Consider the following 19,485-nt stretch of genomic DNA (forward strand, 5'->3'; position numbering starts at 1 on the left):
GCAAAAGGGCGCCGCCTACAAGAAGTTGGCGGAGGAAGTTCTAGGCGAGACGGTCAAGGTGAGGGAACTCACTACGGAGGTGAATCTAAGGGTTAAAGACCTGGACGAGATCACCGAAGTCGAAGAGCTCGTCATGGCACTGCGGCGACAGTGTGAAGTGGAGACGCCCACCGCAGCCGTTCGGCTACGGAAAGGTCCGGCAGGGACACAGGTAGCATTGGTTCGGCTATCTGCAGCGGACCCCTCCAAGGTAGTCAAGTTAGGGAGCGTCATGGTGGGATGGTCGGTATGCCCTGTGGGCATATACGAGCAACCCGAAGTTTGCTTCAAGTGCCTGGAACCGGGGCACAAGCAATGGGACTGCAAAGGCCCTGACAGAAGCAATCTCTGCCGACGCTGCGGATTGGAGGGACATAAGGCACAATGCTGCACGAACCCTCCCAATTGTTTGATTTGTTCCAGCAAAGCTGTGAACAGCAAGCACCCCATGGGGGGTCCGATGTGCCCGGCGTTTAAGCGTGCTGCAAAATCACAGTGCAGGTAACGCAGCTGGCTTGCTCGGCCTCGCCCGAGTGTTTGGTGTGCGCAGGTTTAGAGGAAACGGCGGAACACGTGTTGTTCGTGTGCTCACGTTTTCGCGCAATGCGTGACCACATGCTTGCCACATGTGGTCTGGACACTACCCCGGACAACCTAGTTCGGAGGATGTGTAAAGGTGAAGTTGGCTGGAACGCCGTTTTATCGGCTATCGCCCAAATCGTCTCGGAGCTACACAGAAGGTGGCGCGTGGACCCAAGGATGGCTAGTTCAGGCGCAAATAAGAGGTGGTAGGTGTAGGCACCGCGTCGGCAAGTCCCTCTGTGTGCTGGCGAATAGGCCCTATCGCAGAAAGGTCAATTTGGGGTGCACGCGGCATCATCATTCTTGATACCTTGATAGCTTCCCACCAGGACGCACAACAGCCACAAGCACAGAGGAAGCCCCTAATCTACTCAACACAGTCACGCCATTCCTGCCTTCGATCATCAGCCGTCCTGGTCCTGTGTTTGGGTTTGGAGACAGGGGCTTCCGCACTCTTCTTTCCGGCAAGTATCAACCATCTATGGACGTTTCCCTGTCTGAAAATTCTGCAGCTTTTAGTGAAACCATACAGGATTCTACTCTTCCGCAACTAATGCCTGTGATCAGCGAACTTCCGTTGCGGTCAGCTTTAACTACTGTCAACCATTGTCGCCAGACTTTAAATAAACCTTCAGCTGCCTCATGCTCGACGAGATTATCACCGGGACGCATATTTGCCGACTGCCCTGAGGAAGCCCCGAATCCCTTTAACACGGTCGAGCCAATGCCGCCAGCGATCAGCAGTCGTCCCGGTCCTGTGCTTAAGGCAGGAATTAGGGGCTTCCGAACTTCCAACGACGGCAAGTACGATCAGCTTGAAATTGTTTCTACCCCTGATTGTGTTCCGAATTCTAGCACTACCACCGCACAACGGCTTCCATCGGAAATCGCCATATACTACCAAAATGTTGGCGGTATGAACGGCCTCATAGACGACTACAAGCTGGCTGTATTGGATCACAGCTACGATATTTTAGTCCTAATCGAGACGTGGCTAGACAACAGAACAATGTCAAGCTATGTTTTTGACGAGGGTTATGAAATTTTCCGTTGCGATCGTAATTCGAGGAATAGTTGGAAAATTACTGGAGGTGGTGTCCTAATTGCAGTTAACTCGAAACTAAAGGCGAAAATGATTGAAAACGACGACTATTGCAACGTGGAGCAAGTATGGGTAGCTGTTCAACTTACCGACCGTCGAATATTTCTGGCCGCAGTATACATCCCTCCGGATCGTACTCGCGACTTGGAGCTAATTAATGCACACTGCCGCTCCTGCTCTTCGATTGCAAGCGTTGCTGCTCCTAGGGATGAAGTAATAATTTTCGGCGACTTCAACCTAGCGGGAATTTCCTGGACTCCGACTCACAGCGGCTTCTTCCGACCGGATCTCCAATGTTCTACCTTGCACGTTGGATCAATTACTCTGCTGGACGGCTATAGCACTGCTAACCTCTCCCAAATCAATGGCATAACCAATGAAAATAGTCGCTCTCTGGATCTTTGCTTCGTTAGTGGTCGTGAAACAGCTCCTTTCATCAACTCGGCACCAGTGCCCCTGGTCAAAGACGTTTCTCATCATCCTGCTCTTGTAGTCACTATAGAGGAAAATATATGCCTGGATCACTTCAACCCACCGACTGCTGTATCGTACAATTTTCGGAAAGCCGACTACATCAGTATAATTGGAGTACTTTCCAGTTTGAATTGGGAGGATGTTTTACATGCCACTGACGTCAATATTGCCGCACAAACCTTATCCAATATCCTGGCGTACGTCATCGATAGACACGTTCCGAAGAAAATCGTGCGGCCCAATCGAAAAATCCCGTGGATGACGCAAGGTCTTCGTTCATTAAAGAAGACAAAAAAATCTGCTTTAAAACAATTGACAAAATTCCGTACTCTACCACTAAAACGCCACTATGTTCGACTCAACTATGAGTACAAACGGCTGAGCCGTTTTCTTTTTCAACGCTATCAAAAAGACATACAGCGACGACTAAAAACCAATCCGAAATCGTTCTGGAGCTATGTGAATGAGCAACGTAATGAAGTAGGCTTGCCATCATCGATGACACTTAATGGGGAATGTGCTAACACACCTCAGGAGATTTGCAATCTATTTGCTACTAAATTTGCCAGCGTGTTCGAAGACGAGAGACTTTCAGCCGAGTCTATCACCGCCGCGACCAGTAATGTTCTATTGGCCAACCAGACGCTCGGCATCATCGACGTTGGCGTGGAGTCAATAACATCTGCCGCATCTAAGATCAAGACATCGTATAAACCTGGACCCGATGGTGTTCCAATTGCGTTTATCAAGAAAAACATCGCTTTGCTTCTAGAGCCGCTCCACTCGATCTTCCAGCTCTCCCTTTGTAGTGGAATTTTTCCATCTTGTTGGAAATTGGCTGACATGTTTCCCGTGCACAAGAAAGGAAGCAAACGAGACATCAATAACTACCGGGGTATAACTTCGCTATGTGCTATTTCCAAGCTATTCGAGATGGTTGTCATGGAGTCGCTTAACGCACATTGTAAGCAAATTGTAAGTGTCGATCAGCATGGTTTCACAGCAGGACGCTCAACGGCCACTAACCTGCTTTGTTTCACATCTTACGTAACTGAAAGTATGAATACAAGGGCTCAGACGGACGTAATATATACGGATCTTTCGGCAGCCTTTGATAAACTCAACCACGACATTGCGATCGCAAAGCTCGATAAGTTAGGAGTTAATGGCAGCCTTCTTAATTGGTTCCGTTCATACCTCTCGGATCGTCAACTGGTGGTTAACCTAGGCGACTTCCGATCGGCCGGCTTTTGCGCTACATCAGGTATTCCTCAAGGCAGTCACTTGGGACCGTTGATATTTCTCCTGTATTTTAATGACGTTCACTACATCATCAAAACCCCACGATTATCGTTCGCGGATGACCTTAAAATATTTCTACGTGTTTGCTCCATTGACGATTGTTCCCTTCTCCAGGAACAGATTCATGCCTTTTCTAACTGGTGGTGGTCAATGGTGGTCGAATGGTGGTCAATCCTGCCAAATGCTCGATAATTACTTTCTCTCGAAAGAAACAGCCGATTATTTTTGACTACAATCTTCATAATACGATTATCGAGCGAGTACACTGCGTGAAAGATTTGGGTGTTCTACTGGATTCGCAATTAACCTATAGAAACCATCTAACTTATGTAATTGACAAAGCATCAAGAGTTCTCGGATTTGTATTTAGAGTAACAAAGAAGTTTACGGATGTCTACTGCCTAAAATCACTATATTGTTCTCTCGTACGATCCACCCTGGAGTACTGTTCAGCTGTTTGGTGTCCTAACTACAATAACGGTACCGAGCGAATCGAATCAGTCCAGCGTCGCTTCCTTCGTTTTGCTCTCAGAGGGCTACCTTGGAGAGACCCCCATCGTTTACCTGACTACGAAAGCCGTTGCCAGCTGATTGATCTACAACCCCTGCATATCCGCAGAGATGTTTGCCGAGCATTGACCGTAGCCGACATGCTGCAAGGAAGGACGGATTGTGAAACAATCTTGCAGGAAATAAATATAAACGTGCAACCCCGGCCGTTGCGTAATAATTCAATGCTACGACTCTCTCATCGCCGTACTAATTATGGATCATGGAGTGCCATTCATGGTTTACAACGTGTATTCAACAGAGTGGCATCAGTTTTTGATTTCTATTTGACCCGTGACAAACTTCGACGGAACTTCTATAGAGTTTTTGTTGGCCGCGGTAATCGACGAGAGAATTCTTGAATAACTTTAGATCACATGTTTTATTTTTATATTTTATATTTTGACAATTTCTAATTGTATGTGTGTATTTTGTCATCCAAACTGTGCTTTAGTTTTAGTTTAGTATACATCATTGGGATACATGTTGTCTGTTGATGTTAAACAACATAAATAAATAAATACCAGTCGTGCAGAGGGAAGCAGGCGCGAAGTCGACCCTTCCCACCTTCCGAGGAGGTAAGGCCACCTGGAAAGCCGGCAACGCGCTGGCACGATACCAGCGGCACGATTCCCATTGCTTAGGAAGAAAAAAAAGCAACAGGATCCCATTCCTAGAACATGGTTCCCATTCAAGAATCAAAATTAGAAACGTTATTTTGTTAAAAATCCTCCCAAATCATGTGTGCTCACTCAATTGTTTGATTGTACCATATTTCGCGGTAAAAAAAAATCCGCGGTTAACCTCTTATTAAAACCCTTTCGAAAAAACAACGTAAAAATAATAGGAGTACCAGACTAAAGCTCAGGCAAGCTATCGTCGACAGACGGCCTTGAGCTAACTTGTCCTGTCTACCGGAACCTCATCGACACACTCTCGCCTATTTTAACAAGTACGTCCGGTTGGCGGTTCCATCCACCGTCGTTCTTTCTTTACGGCATAGGATATTGATGGCCATCTGTCGCAAAGCCGCCTCTTTCGCTGCTGTCACCTAAGGAGATGACAAGATCCCTCTCCACGACGAGGCTGATCGGATCCTGAGAAGTGTAGCCGATGCGGGTTCACTGGCACGAAGCAAAGAGCTGGCTGATGCCTTCTGTTAATTCGGTATACCGACGGATCCGTTTCCAGCCGAGGAGTTGGCTCTGGAGTCTGTGAACCTAATGTGGACAATTCGGAGAGCCTACATTGCCAGTGCAATATTTTTTCCGCCGAAGCCGCCGCCGTTTTTGTCGCAACCAACCTTCTAGCGAACAAGCCAATCGTGGTCTTCAGGGACTCCACAAGTGTTATTTCCGCACTTCAAAGTGAAACATCGAAACACCCTGGATCCAGGGAATACTTTCAGGTATGATCCCCGGTACCACCTTCGCCTGGATCCCCAGCCACTGCGGCATTAGGGAAAATACCGAAGCCGATGCTCTGGCTAGTGTCGGACCCGAGGGTCTACTATATACCCACTCCATCCCACTGGATGACGTTAAGAAATGGACGAAGAGCGTCGTCGGCCAGGACTGGGCTCGTACTTGGAGCAATAGCAGAGGACTCTTTTTGAGGAAAGTCAAAGGATCCATCGGCTCCTGGATTTTTTTTTGTCTTTCAGCCCGAGGCTGGCTCGTCTCCGAATGGCTCCTGGAATGATCCAGCTATTCAAAAGGAACAACAGGTGACATCGAGGCTTCGGACTGGTCGCACAACGGTCTCCCTTCCTTCCGGGTCCGTTGTGATCTCTGCGAATCCGAAAACAGCGTGGGCAGACCAGGTACAAAACTACATGGAGAGCATGGGGCGCATTCCAGGATGGAGAGATGCGGCCTCGAACCGTGTATTGTGGCGTCAAATTGTTGATTCAGTGTTTTGTTTAGATGTAAAGGTGTAATGTTTAGATGTAAACTAAATAAATGAATGAACAGTCGAAGTTTGCATAAAAAATAAATATTTCGTAGAATCCTGGCTAATTAGCTGGACCTTAGACGAAAAAGGGAGAAAAAGCAGACAGAAAATACTCAATTTCACAGTATTATAGCCATTTACAATCCAAAACAGAAGGATACAGAGAAGCCGGAGCTGTAAGGTATCCCTCGATTAACTTGGTTATTGCATCAGTGTATGTCGTGCCGTCGGTGAACGCACACGAACTGGAAGCAGATCTGAATACTCTCATAATAAAGTTGGAGACTTTAAGGATAATTATTATAGCTGGGGTGGGGACTTTGATTGTCATCATGTTGTATGGGGAAATGACAAATTCGACAAGAAAGGAGAAGAATTCATCAACTTTCTAAACGGGTCGAATTTTTCGACCTATTTTACCTATTTTCCTTCTTTCTTCATCCTTCGTCTTCCTTCTTTCTTCGTCATTCTTCCGTCTTCCTTCTACTTTTACCCTTTATACTTTTCGTCCTTTTGTCCTTTTCGATGTTTTGTCCTTTTGACCATATGTCCCTTTTGACGTTTTGTCTTTTCGACTTTTTGCCATTTCGACCTTTTGTCATACATTCTTCTGGACTCATTGGCGTAAGTAAGGAAAGGAAGGGGGGCAAAGAACTTCCTAGAAAAATAGCTCCCCCTCCTAGGATTTGAAAATAGAGTCGGCAGTGATATCAATTTTCAACATATAGCATAATGAATTACTGAAAAAGTTTCAAGACAAAAGAGTTATCTCTCACATTCAACCTATCATAATGAAATGAGTATCTCTTATTTTTTTTTAAATTTGATTTTTTTTATTATGTTATTGATTTGGTAGCATCAAAGTAAGCTTGATATGGACAACAACGGAGAGTCACCAAAATATTAATCAAAGCAATCGTGGTACTTCGCCAACAGTCAAAGACATGTGGTCAACCATCACGGACTGGAGTGACAGTTTTCCAGCTTGCTTCCAGGTATACTTGGGGGATGCCCGTCGAAATCTCTGAAGATTCCCATCGGTATCCCTGAAACACTCGCGTCGGAATCACTAAAGGATTCTCATCGACCTGACGGCGATCCGTCACATACACCCGATGCGTACCTCGCAAAAAAAAAATCCGTGTTATTTCGAGAAACCGTGTAAAAAAAGCCGTGCAAAAAATATCCGTGTAAAAAAAGTAACCGGGTCTTTATTAATATGGGGGATGCGTTCCGTGTTAAAAAAAAAATCCGTGCTATTTCGAGAATCCGTGTAAAAAAATCCGTGTGGAAATAATCCGCGTAAAAAAAATCGGATGTGAATCGGGACAAAGCCGAGCGCTACTACACTTAGACGCAGTAGTCATACGCTATCAGATTGAGTCGTTGTAGTAATCATCGGATGGTAAACAAACACACTCCAATATTGTGCGCGACAACAGAAAGCACGTGCTTGAGAAAAAAGAATATGGATGAGTGTGTTTGAACCGCGATTGGCGTAGGTGGTTGGACCGTAATTATCACATTACCACTTAGATAACTTAATGAGGTGGTAAAATATACTAGAATTTTTGAAAATAACTTCAAAATAGAGAAAATAGACAAAAGGGACTATACCCAAGACATCCAATAGCTGAGTTCTAGTTCTAGGAAATGTTTTCAAAATATGGAAATTAGTTTAAAAACATAGAAATACACAGAAATGACATCTAACTAATCTTTGATTAACGTTCTGGATTAAATATTCTTTGAACGACAACGCGTGTTATGGTTTTTCGAGATTTGGGCCAGCCTAATATAAATGACATGCACAAAATGGCTGTCTGGTTCGATGGTTCAGTGTTCTTTCTGTCGGACCAAGGAATTTCGGATGAAATATAACGTTCGAAAGTATCACAACGCCATCACATATTTTGTTTTGCCTAATTACAATGACCATGCAGAATTATCCTTGTTGTATGTATTAGTTAAGCTTCCAGCAGTATCTAAAATGTTTGTTTTAATTTTTCTAATACATATGTGAAATTTGAAACAATTGGGAATCAGTTTTTCGCAATATATTCGAAAGATATAAAACTTTTTTACATCATGTGATGCAATCCAAGGATCATTCATAAATTATTGAAACTATTTCCAAACAAACTTTTAAATTTTACTGTAGAGCGTCAAATAGCGTTCCAAGGTTTAAAATAATTTATGAATGTCCCATGAATGCATCAATTTTTATCGGTGGGTAACACCATGCGTTCTGTAGTTGGAGTTTCGACTCTATTTGTTATGTTAAAAGGCTTTATAAAAGCATCGTCTTATGACCAACAGCCTTACAACCAACTGGAATGTGTTTTTTTAGAAAGTATAATTCAAAGAAGGGTTTGCATTGACTAGAAACTAAGTAGCAAACTCAATTAATAATTCGGCTTCAATTTGAAGCAAACAATCGTATAATTATTGTAGGAACTATTACAACTATTTTAGCACTTCTTTTATCGACACATACATTTCCATATTACTTACCTCGGCCGATACACGGTTTAACGTCGCTTGTTGATCAAACCCATCTTTTTCAGCTGCCTGAGGGCGCATTTGGCTGCGGTGCATTTTGCTATGCGATAGTTGCGCCCAATGCCACGGAATATACCTTTTCCAAACACCTCCACCGTTACCCGAACTCGGCGTCCGTCCGCAAGTTTCTCTGGTTTGCTGTTCGGGTGTGCGAAAAAAAAAATTCTTGAATCATTATGAAATTGATTATTGAATGATTGTACATTAGACAAGCCCAGTCTAGTATGGATCGAACAAAATGTTATTTCGAATTTTACGGGCCACCCCCAATACTTTGCGTCCAAAAATATTTCCAACATATTTTGAATGTTTTAGAGAATGCTCATCTCAATCTTATTCGCAAGGCCAATCTATTGTACATGAACAGGGACTTACCCAAACTTTGCTGTTTCCGGCTCGAGTTCAAGAAGCTCTCTGATTGGTGATTTTGGTACAGAGTTACTAAACTGTTCGATCTCCGGACCCATCATACTCCGATATACCTTAAAAATGGAAGTAAAAAATATCAGTTAGTTTCTTTATTATACAGGGCGACTGGACGAATCAACGAAGTGTACAAAGCCAGTGTTGTACGTATCTGTAAACTAAGCTGGCTACGCATACCGTAGGATCTTCTACTTGCAGCCGGAGGAACCGCCCCAAGATATATGAATTCGTCGATAACCTCAAATCACATCACCTTGGTGGGTTGCAAGAAGTGTGACGATCCATACAAAATTTGAAGATGCCTAATCCCCAAAATGTGACATTGGGGGTAGGGTTTATGGTTTATGGTTTATGATCAATCCTATTATTTCAGTCTGCCGTTTAAAAACTACGAAAGCCTTTTCCACTGCTCTGCGATCTACATTTCTGATATCGATGTCATCCGCAAAACCAAGGAGCATGTAAGACTTGTTGATTCCGTCGCGACGACCGAGAATAAAATTCAATCATCCATACCATCAACATCGAAACCAAACAACGAATTGTTCACTCAAGCTGATTTCCCGTCGTAGGCGACAATATATCGAGCTCATCTGCTGACTACAGTGAGGTGACGCACAAGCGGCGACGGGCAAAGCGAAAGGATGAAAGTGAATCAAAAAAGTTTGTAGTAGCCAGTGTTCCTCAAAAACGGTTCACAATGATAGAATTTTAAAAGATGTGTGAAAGAAAAATGAGAGTGGGACGTTCTTGAAAAATGAGAGTGGGACGGTATATACCAGAAAATGGTAACTTTAATGGTAAGAAAATGGATTATGGCTCTGTAAAGCTGGGCATGGCACTTGAACCAATCGAGAAAAAAAATACTTCGTTGATGATGCCTAGTATGCTTTCCCGGCAAGCCATGTTCTAGCATTATATGCAGTGCGTTCAATTTCACTGACTCGTACGCAGCTTTAAAATCCACAAACAAATAATGAGTTCACAAGATGTATTCTCAGAATGTATCGAGGATTTGTCTCAGAGTAAACATATGGTTCGGTAAGACACTGGGTTGGGTTCGGTTCGTGGCTGGGTTCGATTCACGGTGCCGGTATAGGCAATTTTCGGATTAGAAATTGTCTCGATTTCCCTGGGCATAAAAGTATCATCGTGTTAGCCTCATGATATACGAATGCAAAAATGGTAACTTGGCTTAGAAACCTAGCCGTTAAAACTGTGGAAGTGCTGAATGAACACTAAGCTGCGAGGCGGCTCTGTCCCACTGTGGGGATGTAATGCCAATAAGAAGAAGAAACATATGGTTCGTTGTTAATCGTCTTTCCCGCTTTGATATTCGCCAATGAAGGTCTCCGCAAACGAGCGCAGTCTGCAAAACAGAATATTAGTAAAGAGTAGGTGTGACAAAAAAAATTAAGAACACGCTCGTGAAAAATGAAAGCGGGACGGTATATACCAGAAAATGGTAAATTTAATATGGATTATGGCTCTGTAAAGCTGGGCATGGCACTTGAACCAATCGAAAAAAAATACTTTATTGATGCCTAATATGCTTTGCCGGCAAGCCATGTTCTAGCATTATATGCAGTGCGTTCAATTTCACTGACTCGTAGCATAGCATAGCATAGCATAGTTACGGTGTACTTCGTAGATTGGACACTAGTGATACTCATGTTTTGCTTTTGAAATCCTTATTCAGATTGCTATCAGAAATCAAGGTGGGTGTGGTCCTTGATTCCAATCTAGGATAAAAATCACAAAAGCATGAGGATTACTACTCCTGGCCACGCCCATCTTCACCGTAACTTGGGAGGGGAAGGAAGTGTTGATGTAGTACTTACTTAACGAGAGGCCCCCGACTCAGCGACACCCTCATAAGTACCACGGAGTTGGATATTGGGGAAGGTATTCGTTGGGTCAGGATTTGCCTGTAGCTGACAATGTGACCGACCATGGTAGATCTTACACCGTAACACACCACGCAAAGGTGTCTACCCAGCGTTACGGGGAGTCAATTTCACTGACTCGTACGCAGCCTTAAAATCCACAAACAAATAATGAGTCTACAAGATGTATTCTCAGAATGTATCGAGGATTTGTCTCAGAATAAACATATGGTTCGGTAAGACGCTCATGATATACGAATGCAAAAATGGTAACTTGGCTTAGAAACCTCGCAGTTAAAAACTGTGGAAGTGCTGAATGAACACTAAGCTGCGAGGCGGCTCTGTCCCACTGTGGGGATGTAATGCCAATAAGAAGAAGAAACATATCGTTCGTTCGTTCGTCTTTCTCGAAAACCGCTTTGATAATCGCCAATGAAGGTCTCCGCAAACGAACGCAGTCTGCTAAACAGAATATTAGAGAGTAGAGTAAAATACCCAATAGTGGACCCCCTAGTAGCGAAATTTTGCTTTTTTTTTGTCATGAGTAGAAATTTTCAATAATTCTGCTTGACATCTAATACCAAGTTCTGCATCTCCTCTTTACGATACATACATAAAGCACTCAAATACACGACGTTAGTCGTTGAAATTAACATTTTAAAGTCTGACTGAATTCGCCCTATAGTAGACCCCCTGGGGGTCCATAATAGGAATTTGCTAACCTATTGACGACACTTCATTTGATTTTTATGTTCCGTTTCGGGACGTTCTTCTTCCATATTATGGACCCCCAAAATATTCCTATAATGGACACTCTCGTGTTTCTTTTTTATAGAATTGTAAAAAAAAATTGATGTGTTTGAATTCTGCGTGTATCGACATAGCGCATTCTGATGTCGATGTTTAACGAATACCATCTGCGATGTTTTCGAATAACGTTAAGAGAAGAGAATTGATGATATGAAATGAATAAAGCTGATAGCTCAGTTTAGATTGAGTCCTCACGAAGATCAAACGTACTTTTTAATTATTCTAAAATCACGGTGACAACAAGCCTTGTGGTAGATAGTTCAGTTTGGCGACGAGGAAAAGTGGAATCATCTTGAAGCGGCATTATAAACGAACAAAGACCTTTGGCTTCAATCCGGCGCGACGCCATCTCCTGCATGCGACAATCTACTGAAGTTTCGGAAGACGATCGACAAGTTGTTGCTCAATTGAAGGATAAGAAACCGGTATCCAGTTTCTTCTGTTCAGCTCCAGTCCTGTGGTAAGTTGTAGAATTATAGACAATTCTGCAATTAGAATGCAGGTGTGGTAAAAAAACAGGAATTAGTATAATTCGGCAATTGGAGGCCATTTTGTAAGCTACTAAAGAACAAGAGATTGGTTTAAGCGTTGGATATTGTTACGAACAATAGAGCGAGAACAACAAAAGAAAAATTGTGAAACAAAACTATCTTTACATTGCATTTATTAAGAGTGTTTTCTTTATCTTTAATAGATTCAAAAGTGATTGTGTCCTGACAGCTATTGTTCGCCATCGCTGAAATTGGTTTAATGGTGTGAGTCACGACTGATTGGCTATTCCCCTGATACTAAATTTCGATCCGAGGGATTTCGAGTTTCCGAGAGAGCGATTCCAAGCAGGTATCAGCGGCCCGATACGTCAACTGACGGCTCGTGTGTGGTTGATTGACCCCGAGTAGACCCCTCAAAGCATCGGCAAAGGCTGACGGAGTTTCTGGTGAGTTTTTACCTTGATTTCTATCGTAAGGAGACTATAAAGTGCAACCAGCAGTAAGTTTACATCGTTCGTTTTAGCTTTTTGCTCATAGTTTTACCTTATATTACTGATCTGTGCCAAAATGGCGCAGTCTAACATTAATAGTACCTTGGAACCATTTAGAAAAGGTAGTTCTTTTGGAGATTGGGTTGAGCGACTGGGGTTCTTTTTTTAACATGAACAAAGTCGCTGAAGCCGAAAAACGAGACCATTTTATCACGCTTAGTGGTCCCATAATTTTCAGGGAACTGAAGCTACTCTACCCTAACAGTAGTCTTGCAGATGTTCCTTACACTGAAATGATAGACAAGCTAAAAGCCCGACTAGACAAGACTGAGTCGGATTTAGTGCAACGGTTAAAGTTCAACGTAAGAGTACAGCAACCGGATGAATCTTTGGAGGATTTCGTGTTGTCTGTAAAGCTTCAAGCAGAATTCTGCAATTTTGAAAATTTTAAACAAATGGCTATCCGGGACCGTATTGTTGCTGGAGTCCGGGACAAAGCTCTTCAACAAAGGCTATTGAATGAAGAAAAGTTGTCTCTGGAGACAGCAGAAAAACTCATAGCAACCTGGGAAATTGCCAGGAATAATGCAAAGAATATGGATTACAGCAGCAATGCGGAACAGATAGCCACATTGAAAGCTTCAGGTTTTAATGGTGCTAGGTTGAATAAAATAGCCGCAACCCTAGAGTTGGCAGCTAGGCCAAGTTTTAGTAATGGGAACAATGAGCAAAACCGAGGACCAGTAAGAAGCAGGTTAGGGTATACGCCTTATAACCGAGAGCATTGGAGAAATAAACAGTGGCAGAACCGGCAATGGCAAAATCGGGGGCAGGATCAAAATGAGAGAAATCGCCGATCGACACGGCCAGATTATTCCCAAATCGTTTGTGACTTTTGTGGGGTACAAGGTCATATCAAACGGAAATGTTTCAAATTGAAAAACATGCATAGGGATGCTGTAAATATGGTGAAACTTCAGGATCAAATACGGACGAATATTTAAGCGAATTAGTCAACAGGATGCGAGCAGACTCGGACAGTGAAAATGAGGATAATGGTGAGACAAATATTCTTGAGTGTATGCACGTATCGTCAGTTAGTAAAATTAGTGATCCTTGTCTTGTAAGTGTAAAAATTGATGACGTTGTGTTGGATATGGAGGTGGATTGTGGATCGTCGGTATATGTAATAGGAAAAAAGCAATTCTTTGAACATTTTGACAAAACTTTAGTGAAGAGCAATAGAAACTTAGTCGTAGTAAATGGGACAGCTTTAGTCATTGAAGGTGAAGCAGATGTGATTGTTACCTTAAAAGGAATTTCAAGAAAATTGAAGCTACTGGTACTAAATTGTGATAATAATTTTACTCCTTTGCTTGGTAGACCATGGCTGGACATATTTTTCCCGAAATGGAGACATTTTTTTGTGAACGCAATCTCTAATGATAATGAGTTGAACCAGGTATCAGTAAGCGAAATCAAAGCTAAATATAATGAGGTGTTTATTAAAGATTTCTCCAAACCTATTAAAGGATTTGAAGCTGATCTCATCCTAAAATCTGAAGCACCTATATTCAAGAAGGCTTATGGTGCCTTCCCAACTAACAATTTTGGTGCTAAAAGCCTTTGGCTGTATAATATTTGAATAAAAGCAGCCAATGCTGAATAAAAGAAAAGCCTCCGCAAATAATCCCTTAAACTTCAACTCGGCTATTATCCAAATATCTATCAGCTAGTCAGTTTGTGCCGAATATATTTCATCTTTTATCGTTTATGCAGCTTTCATATAGTCTTAAAATAGCTCTGTCTGAATTAGCAACAAAGCTTATCGGTTAAGAGCTCATGTATGTAACTGAGTTGCTTGTTAGCAACTTCCCATATTACGGTGAGAAGCATTCACAATGAAAACGTTTTGGCTGTTGTTATAGCACTAACAATATAGCGTAATGGCGCTATAAATGAACTAACCTTATACTGCTTCTTTTACTAGCTTATCAGTATGGAACGTCAAAACCGCAATGTTTACATTTGATTTTTGTTGCCGGAGCTTTGTATGAGCTATTTATTTCTGTAATGCAGCTACAAAGGTATTCACCTGCTCTTATAGCAACTGACAAAGCGTTGTCATTAATGCTAGCAGATAGTGTAAGAAAACAAGCCATTTAGAAGCGATATTTCTGTTGACGGCTACTGTTAAACGATTAGCAGCAGAGAAGCATCTATACAGATCGAGAAAATGTTGCCTAAAAACAATTTCAGCGATTGAAGATGCATAAAAGTTAGCCAACAGAACATGCTGATAGATGTTTGAATAATGGTTGAAATAATGCTAAAAGCCTAATTTTTAAGCTTATGTGCTGACAGCAGCATGTAGGCCTCTTTGTAACGTTTATACAGCATGAATCTGAAAATAGCGTTAATAAAACAACCTATAGGGTATGCGAAGAAACACATCCATAATTTTCTTTGTTATTTACATATGTCAAAGTGACGGTGATGACAGAGCAGCGGCCATTGAATCAGGAGATCAGGGATTCGAATCTAGGTAGCAACAAAATTGATATTTGAGTTTTCACAAAAAAAAATAAACTCCGAAATTTACTCTCCTCGCAGATAATATTTAATCAAATTGAATTCAGTGGCTGTATAAAACTTATTTAACAGATTCAAAACATCTGAATAAGCGCCATTGAAGCGAATTATATTACTAAATGGTTTAGAAAAGATTGAGAAAAAATTGTGTAACATGCTGTAAAGTAGTTGTGCAGGCACGTCAAAAACAGCTGAATAGATTCGCCAGATTTGCTGGTAAAAGCATTGGATAGAAGTTCTTGATCATATGTATAGCACACATATTCAGCTTGAAGCCGTATAGACGAGTTGAAATAAGATTTACATTGACATTAATTGTTAGTTGGGTTACCGCTTACGGGACAAAGTTATGGATTATTTGAATAAATTGGAAAATGAAAAAGTAATAACCCCTATAAAGACTAGTGAATGGGCTTCCCCAGTTATTGTAGTAATGAAAAAGAATAATAATATACGGTTAGTGATAGACTGTAAAGTTTCTGTGAATAAATTGATTATACCAAATACGTACCCACTACCTACTGCTCAAGATGTGTTTGCTGGTTTGGCTGGATGTAAGGTATTTTGCTCATTAGACCTTGAGGGCGCCTATACTCAATTAGCATTGTCAGAGAGATCAAAAAAATTCATGGTAATAAATACGATAAAAGGGCTTTATACGTATGATAGGCTTCCTCAAGGAGCCTCTTCCAGCGCAGCAATATTTCAACAAGTGATGGACCAAGTTCTAAATGGAATTGATAATGTAATCGTATACTTGGATGATGTTTTAATAGCTGGGACAGACATAGAGGATTGCAAAGAAAAACTAATTTTAGTTCTTGATAGGTTGAAAGATTATAACATTAAGGTCAATTGGGGTAAATGTAAATTTTTTGTTACTGAACTGGTTCATTTAGGGCACGTCTTAAGCGAGAAAGGGTTGAAACCTTGTCCTGAGAAAATCTCTACAATTGAAAAAGCTAATGCTCCCCGAAATGAGACAGAGCTTAAATCCTTTTTAGGACTGATAAACTATTACCATAAATTTATCCCAAGGCTGTCTTCAAAGTTATACCATTTATATAAATTACTAAAAACTGGAGTCAAATTTATTTGGGACGATGATTGCAATACAGCCTTTGAAGAGAGTAAGCGAGCATTGCTACAGGCAAATTTTTTGGAATTTTATGATTCAAATAAACCTATTGTTATAGTCACCGATGCATCAGGATATGGTTTGGGAGGAGTAATGGCACACATAATTGACGGAATAGAGAAACCAATCTATTTTACATCCTTTTCACTAAACGCCGCTCAACGAAATTATCCAATCTTACATTTAGAAGCACTTGCCTTGGTTTGCACAGTAAAAAAATTTCATAAGTTTGTATACGGAAAAAATTTTATTATATACACTGATCACAAGCCTCTAGTAGGCATTTTTGGCAAAGACGGGAAAAATTCTATTTACGCCACTAGACTGCAGCGATTTGTACTGGAACTTTTAATCTACGATTATGAAATACAATATAATAGGCCATCAAAGCGTATGGGAAACGCGGATTTTTGTTCACGTTTCCCTCTAGATAATAAAGTTCCTGATAAGTTTGATGTGGATTTAATTAATAGTATAAACTTTGGCAAGGAATTTCCTATAGATTTTTCGTTGGTGGCCAAAGAAACAAACGACGATGTTTTCTTGCAAAATGTTATTTTATTTATGACAAAGGGTTGGCCTGCAAGGATAAATAAGCAGTATATGGATGTGTTTGCAAATCAACGTGAATTGGAACTGGTGGATGAATGTCTATTATACCAAAATAGAGTAATAATACCTATTTCTTTGAAGGAAAATGTCCTAAAGCTGTTACATGCGAATCATGCTGGAATTGTTAAGATGAAACGTTTAGCAAGACAATGTGTTTATTGGTTCGGGATTAATGCCGACATTGAAAATTTTGTAGCAAAATGTCATGCTTGCAATAGTATGATGGTTATTCCTAAAACAAAAACTCAATCTAAATGGATACCTACCATAAAACCATTCAGCAGGATACATATTGACTTTTTTTATTTTCAACACCGTACGTATTTATTAGTGGTTGATAGTTACTCTAAATGGGTAGAAGTTGAATTAATGAAGAACGGAACAGACAGCTTTAAAGTTTTGAGGAAATTAATTGCCCTATTTGCAAGATATGGATTACCGGACGTATTAGTTTCAGATGGTGGGCCTCCTTTCAATGCTCAAGCCTTTGTTAGTTTCTTGAAGAGACAGAGGATTAAAATTCTCAAAAGTCCTCCGTATAACCCTTCCAGTAACGGTCAGGCTGAAAGGTTGGTAAGAACCGTAAAAGATGTATTGAAAAAGTTTCTAAATGATCCAGAAATTGCTGAATTGAATTTAGAGGACCAAATCAATTTGTTTCTATTCAATTACAGGAACAATTGTATCAGTATAGAAGGAAATTGTCCATCACGAATGATATTTATAGCTACAAACCTAAAACTATATTAGACCTGCTAAACCCAAAGTCACAGTATAAAAGGAATTTAAATTTAGAAGCTATGCATGATAATGTAACTAATAATCAGAACAAAATCCCTATACTTGATGATAATTCAAAAAAAGGTGAGGAGAGTAATACTCCTGATCCCTTAGAAAATCTGACAGAGGGAGACGAAATATGGTATAAAAACCATAACCCACATAATATATCCAGATGGCTCAAAGCAAATTTCATTAAAAGGCGTTCTCGTAATACCTTTCAGGTACTAATTGGAAACGTGGTAACCACAGCTCATCGAGGGCAGCTACGCATCTGTAAACATGAGGAATCCTATGAAAGGCCAAATGTTGTTTGCCGCCGGCAACAGCCGGAACCAGATGCCGTCGACGAGGAATTTCAAGGCTTTCCGGAGGAGGAAATCAGGCAAAGTAGAAAGCGAAAGATGAAGTTTGATGAAGCGATGCAAGAGGTTGAAAAGTCAACCGAAGACGCTCCGAGGCGTTCGAAAAGAATACGTCGACAAGTAAACGATGGTGACTTTGTATACCGTCATCGTTAAAGTGTTAATTGACCACGTTCTGAATTGTAATATTGTTTTCCTTTGAATTATGAATTCAATCGAGTTGTTATTATTATGTATGTATAGTTCTTAATCGTAAGTGAAAATAATCTTTATGAATTGACAGTCTTTCCATTCTTGAAAAGGGAAGAGCTGATGTGTTTGAATTCTGCGTGTATCGACATAGCGCATTCTGATGTCGATGTATAACGAATACCATCTGCGATGTTTTCGAATAACGTTAAGAGAAGAGAATTGATGATATGAAATGAATAAAGCTGATAGCTCAGTTTAGATTGAGTCCTCACGCAGATCAAACGTACTTTTTAATTATTCTTTAAATCACGGTGACAACAAGCCTTGTGGTAGATAGTTCAAAAATCATTTAATTTTACTTTCCATAGCATTTCCAATGCATGTAATCAAATCATAGGCCTGTTAGGTAGGTTCTGCCGATGGAATTTCATAGCAAAATGTTTACATTGAGCTGTAATAATGCAAAAATGGCTGGAGGGTCCACTATTGGTTGGGGGTTCACTATTGGGCACTTCACCCTACCTTGTAGACGGTATTTAGGAGTGTTATAAGCACAATCGATTCTGTTCCCTTCTGGTAGATAGGACATATTGGGTCATCAAGCCAGCTAGGAAGCATTTCTTCTCCCGCCCAAAACATTTTAATCCCTTGGTGAATTTCTTCGTTCAGCCGGTCACTCTCTACTTTTAGAAGCTCGGTCGGAACCCCGTCCTTCCCAGAGGCCTTACCATTCTTTAGCTCGAAAAAAAAGAAGCTCTCGAACATCCTTTCACACTCCGGTTCTAACGGTTGGTGACCCCACTGCTTGTCCATCATCCTCAATCATAATTCTGTTTGTGTACTTTCTCTCTCTCTCTCTGATTGTCCATTAAACAATAACTTAAACCATTGCAGCCACGCCTGCTCGACCGGCTAACGTATTTCTGGAGCTGTCATTGTCCATGTCTGACACCGGTGCGTTTTTTCTTGCGCATGCTGTTGACTGTTCTGTAGAACTTCCGCGTGTTGTTTCTGGCAAAGCTTCCCTCTGCCTCCGAGAGTACTTTTTCTTCGTCGGTCCCCGCAGGATCTTAAGATTCGTATTAATTCTGACCAGAAGATTGCATTCTTTTAATGACGATGTTGTGTGTTGTTGATTT

General features: G+C 41.2%; 1 protein-coding gene and 1 long non-coding RNA gene across 5 annotated transcripts in view; one reads left to right on the forward strand and one right to left on the reverse strand.

Annotated features, from left to right (window-relative positions):
* Positions 1-19,485, reverse strand: part of LOC134205454 (endoribonuclease Dcr-1) — a 194,522-nt gene that overhangs the window by 117,403 nt on the left and 57,634 nt on the right. For 2 of the 4 annotated variants that reach the window (XM_062680708.1, XM_062680709.1), the window contains exons 11-12: positions 8,939-9,045; positions 8,516-8,701 (exon numbers count right to left, since the gene is read on the reverse strand). In XM_062680708.1, coding sequence (XP_062536692.1) covers positions 8,533-8,701; positions 8,939-9,045 — 276 coding nt within the window. In that variant the 3' untranslated portion in view covers positions 8,516-8,532. Of the gene's footprint in view, positions 1-7,892; positions 8,702-8,938; positions 9,046-19,485 lie in introns of those variants that run through there. The other 2 variants (XM_062680710.1, XM_062680707.1) reach the window with 1 other exon arrangement.
* LOC134205464 (uncharacterized) lies at positions 11,925-18,317 on the forward strand. Its single transcript, XR_009978143.1, has 3 exons — positions 11,925-12,145; positions 12,380-12,622; positions 18,014-18,317. It is a non-coding gene; the product is annotated as an uncharacterized LOC134205464 (long non-coding RNA).

The sequence above is a fragment of the Armigeres subalbatus genome, chromosome 1 (genome assembly GCF_024139115.2).
Source record: "Armigeres subalbatus isolate Guangzhou_Male chromosome 1, GZ_Asu_2, whole genome shotgun sequence".
In the NCBI taxonomy this organism is placed as follows: Eukaryota; Metazoa; Arthropoda; class Insecta; order Diptera; family Culicidae; genus Armigeres; species Armigeres subalbatus.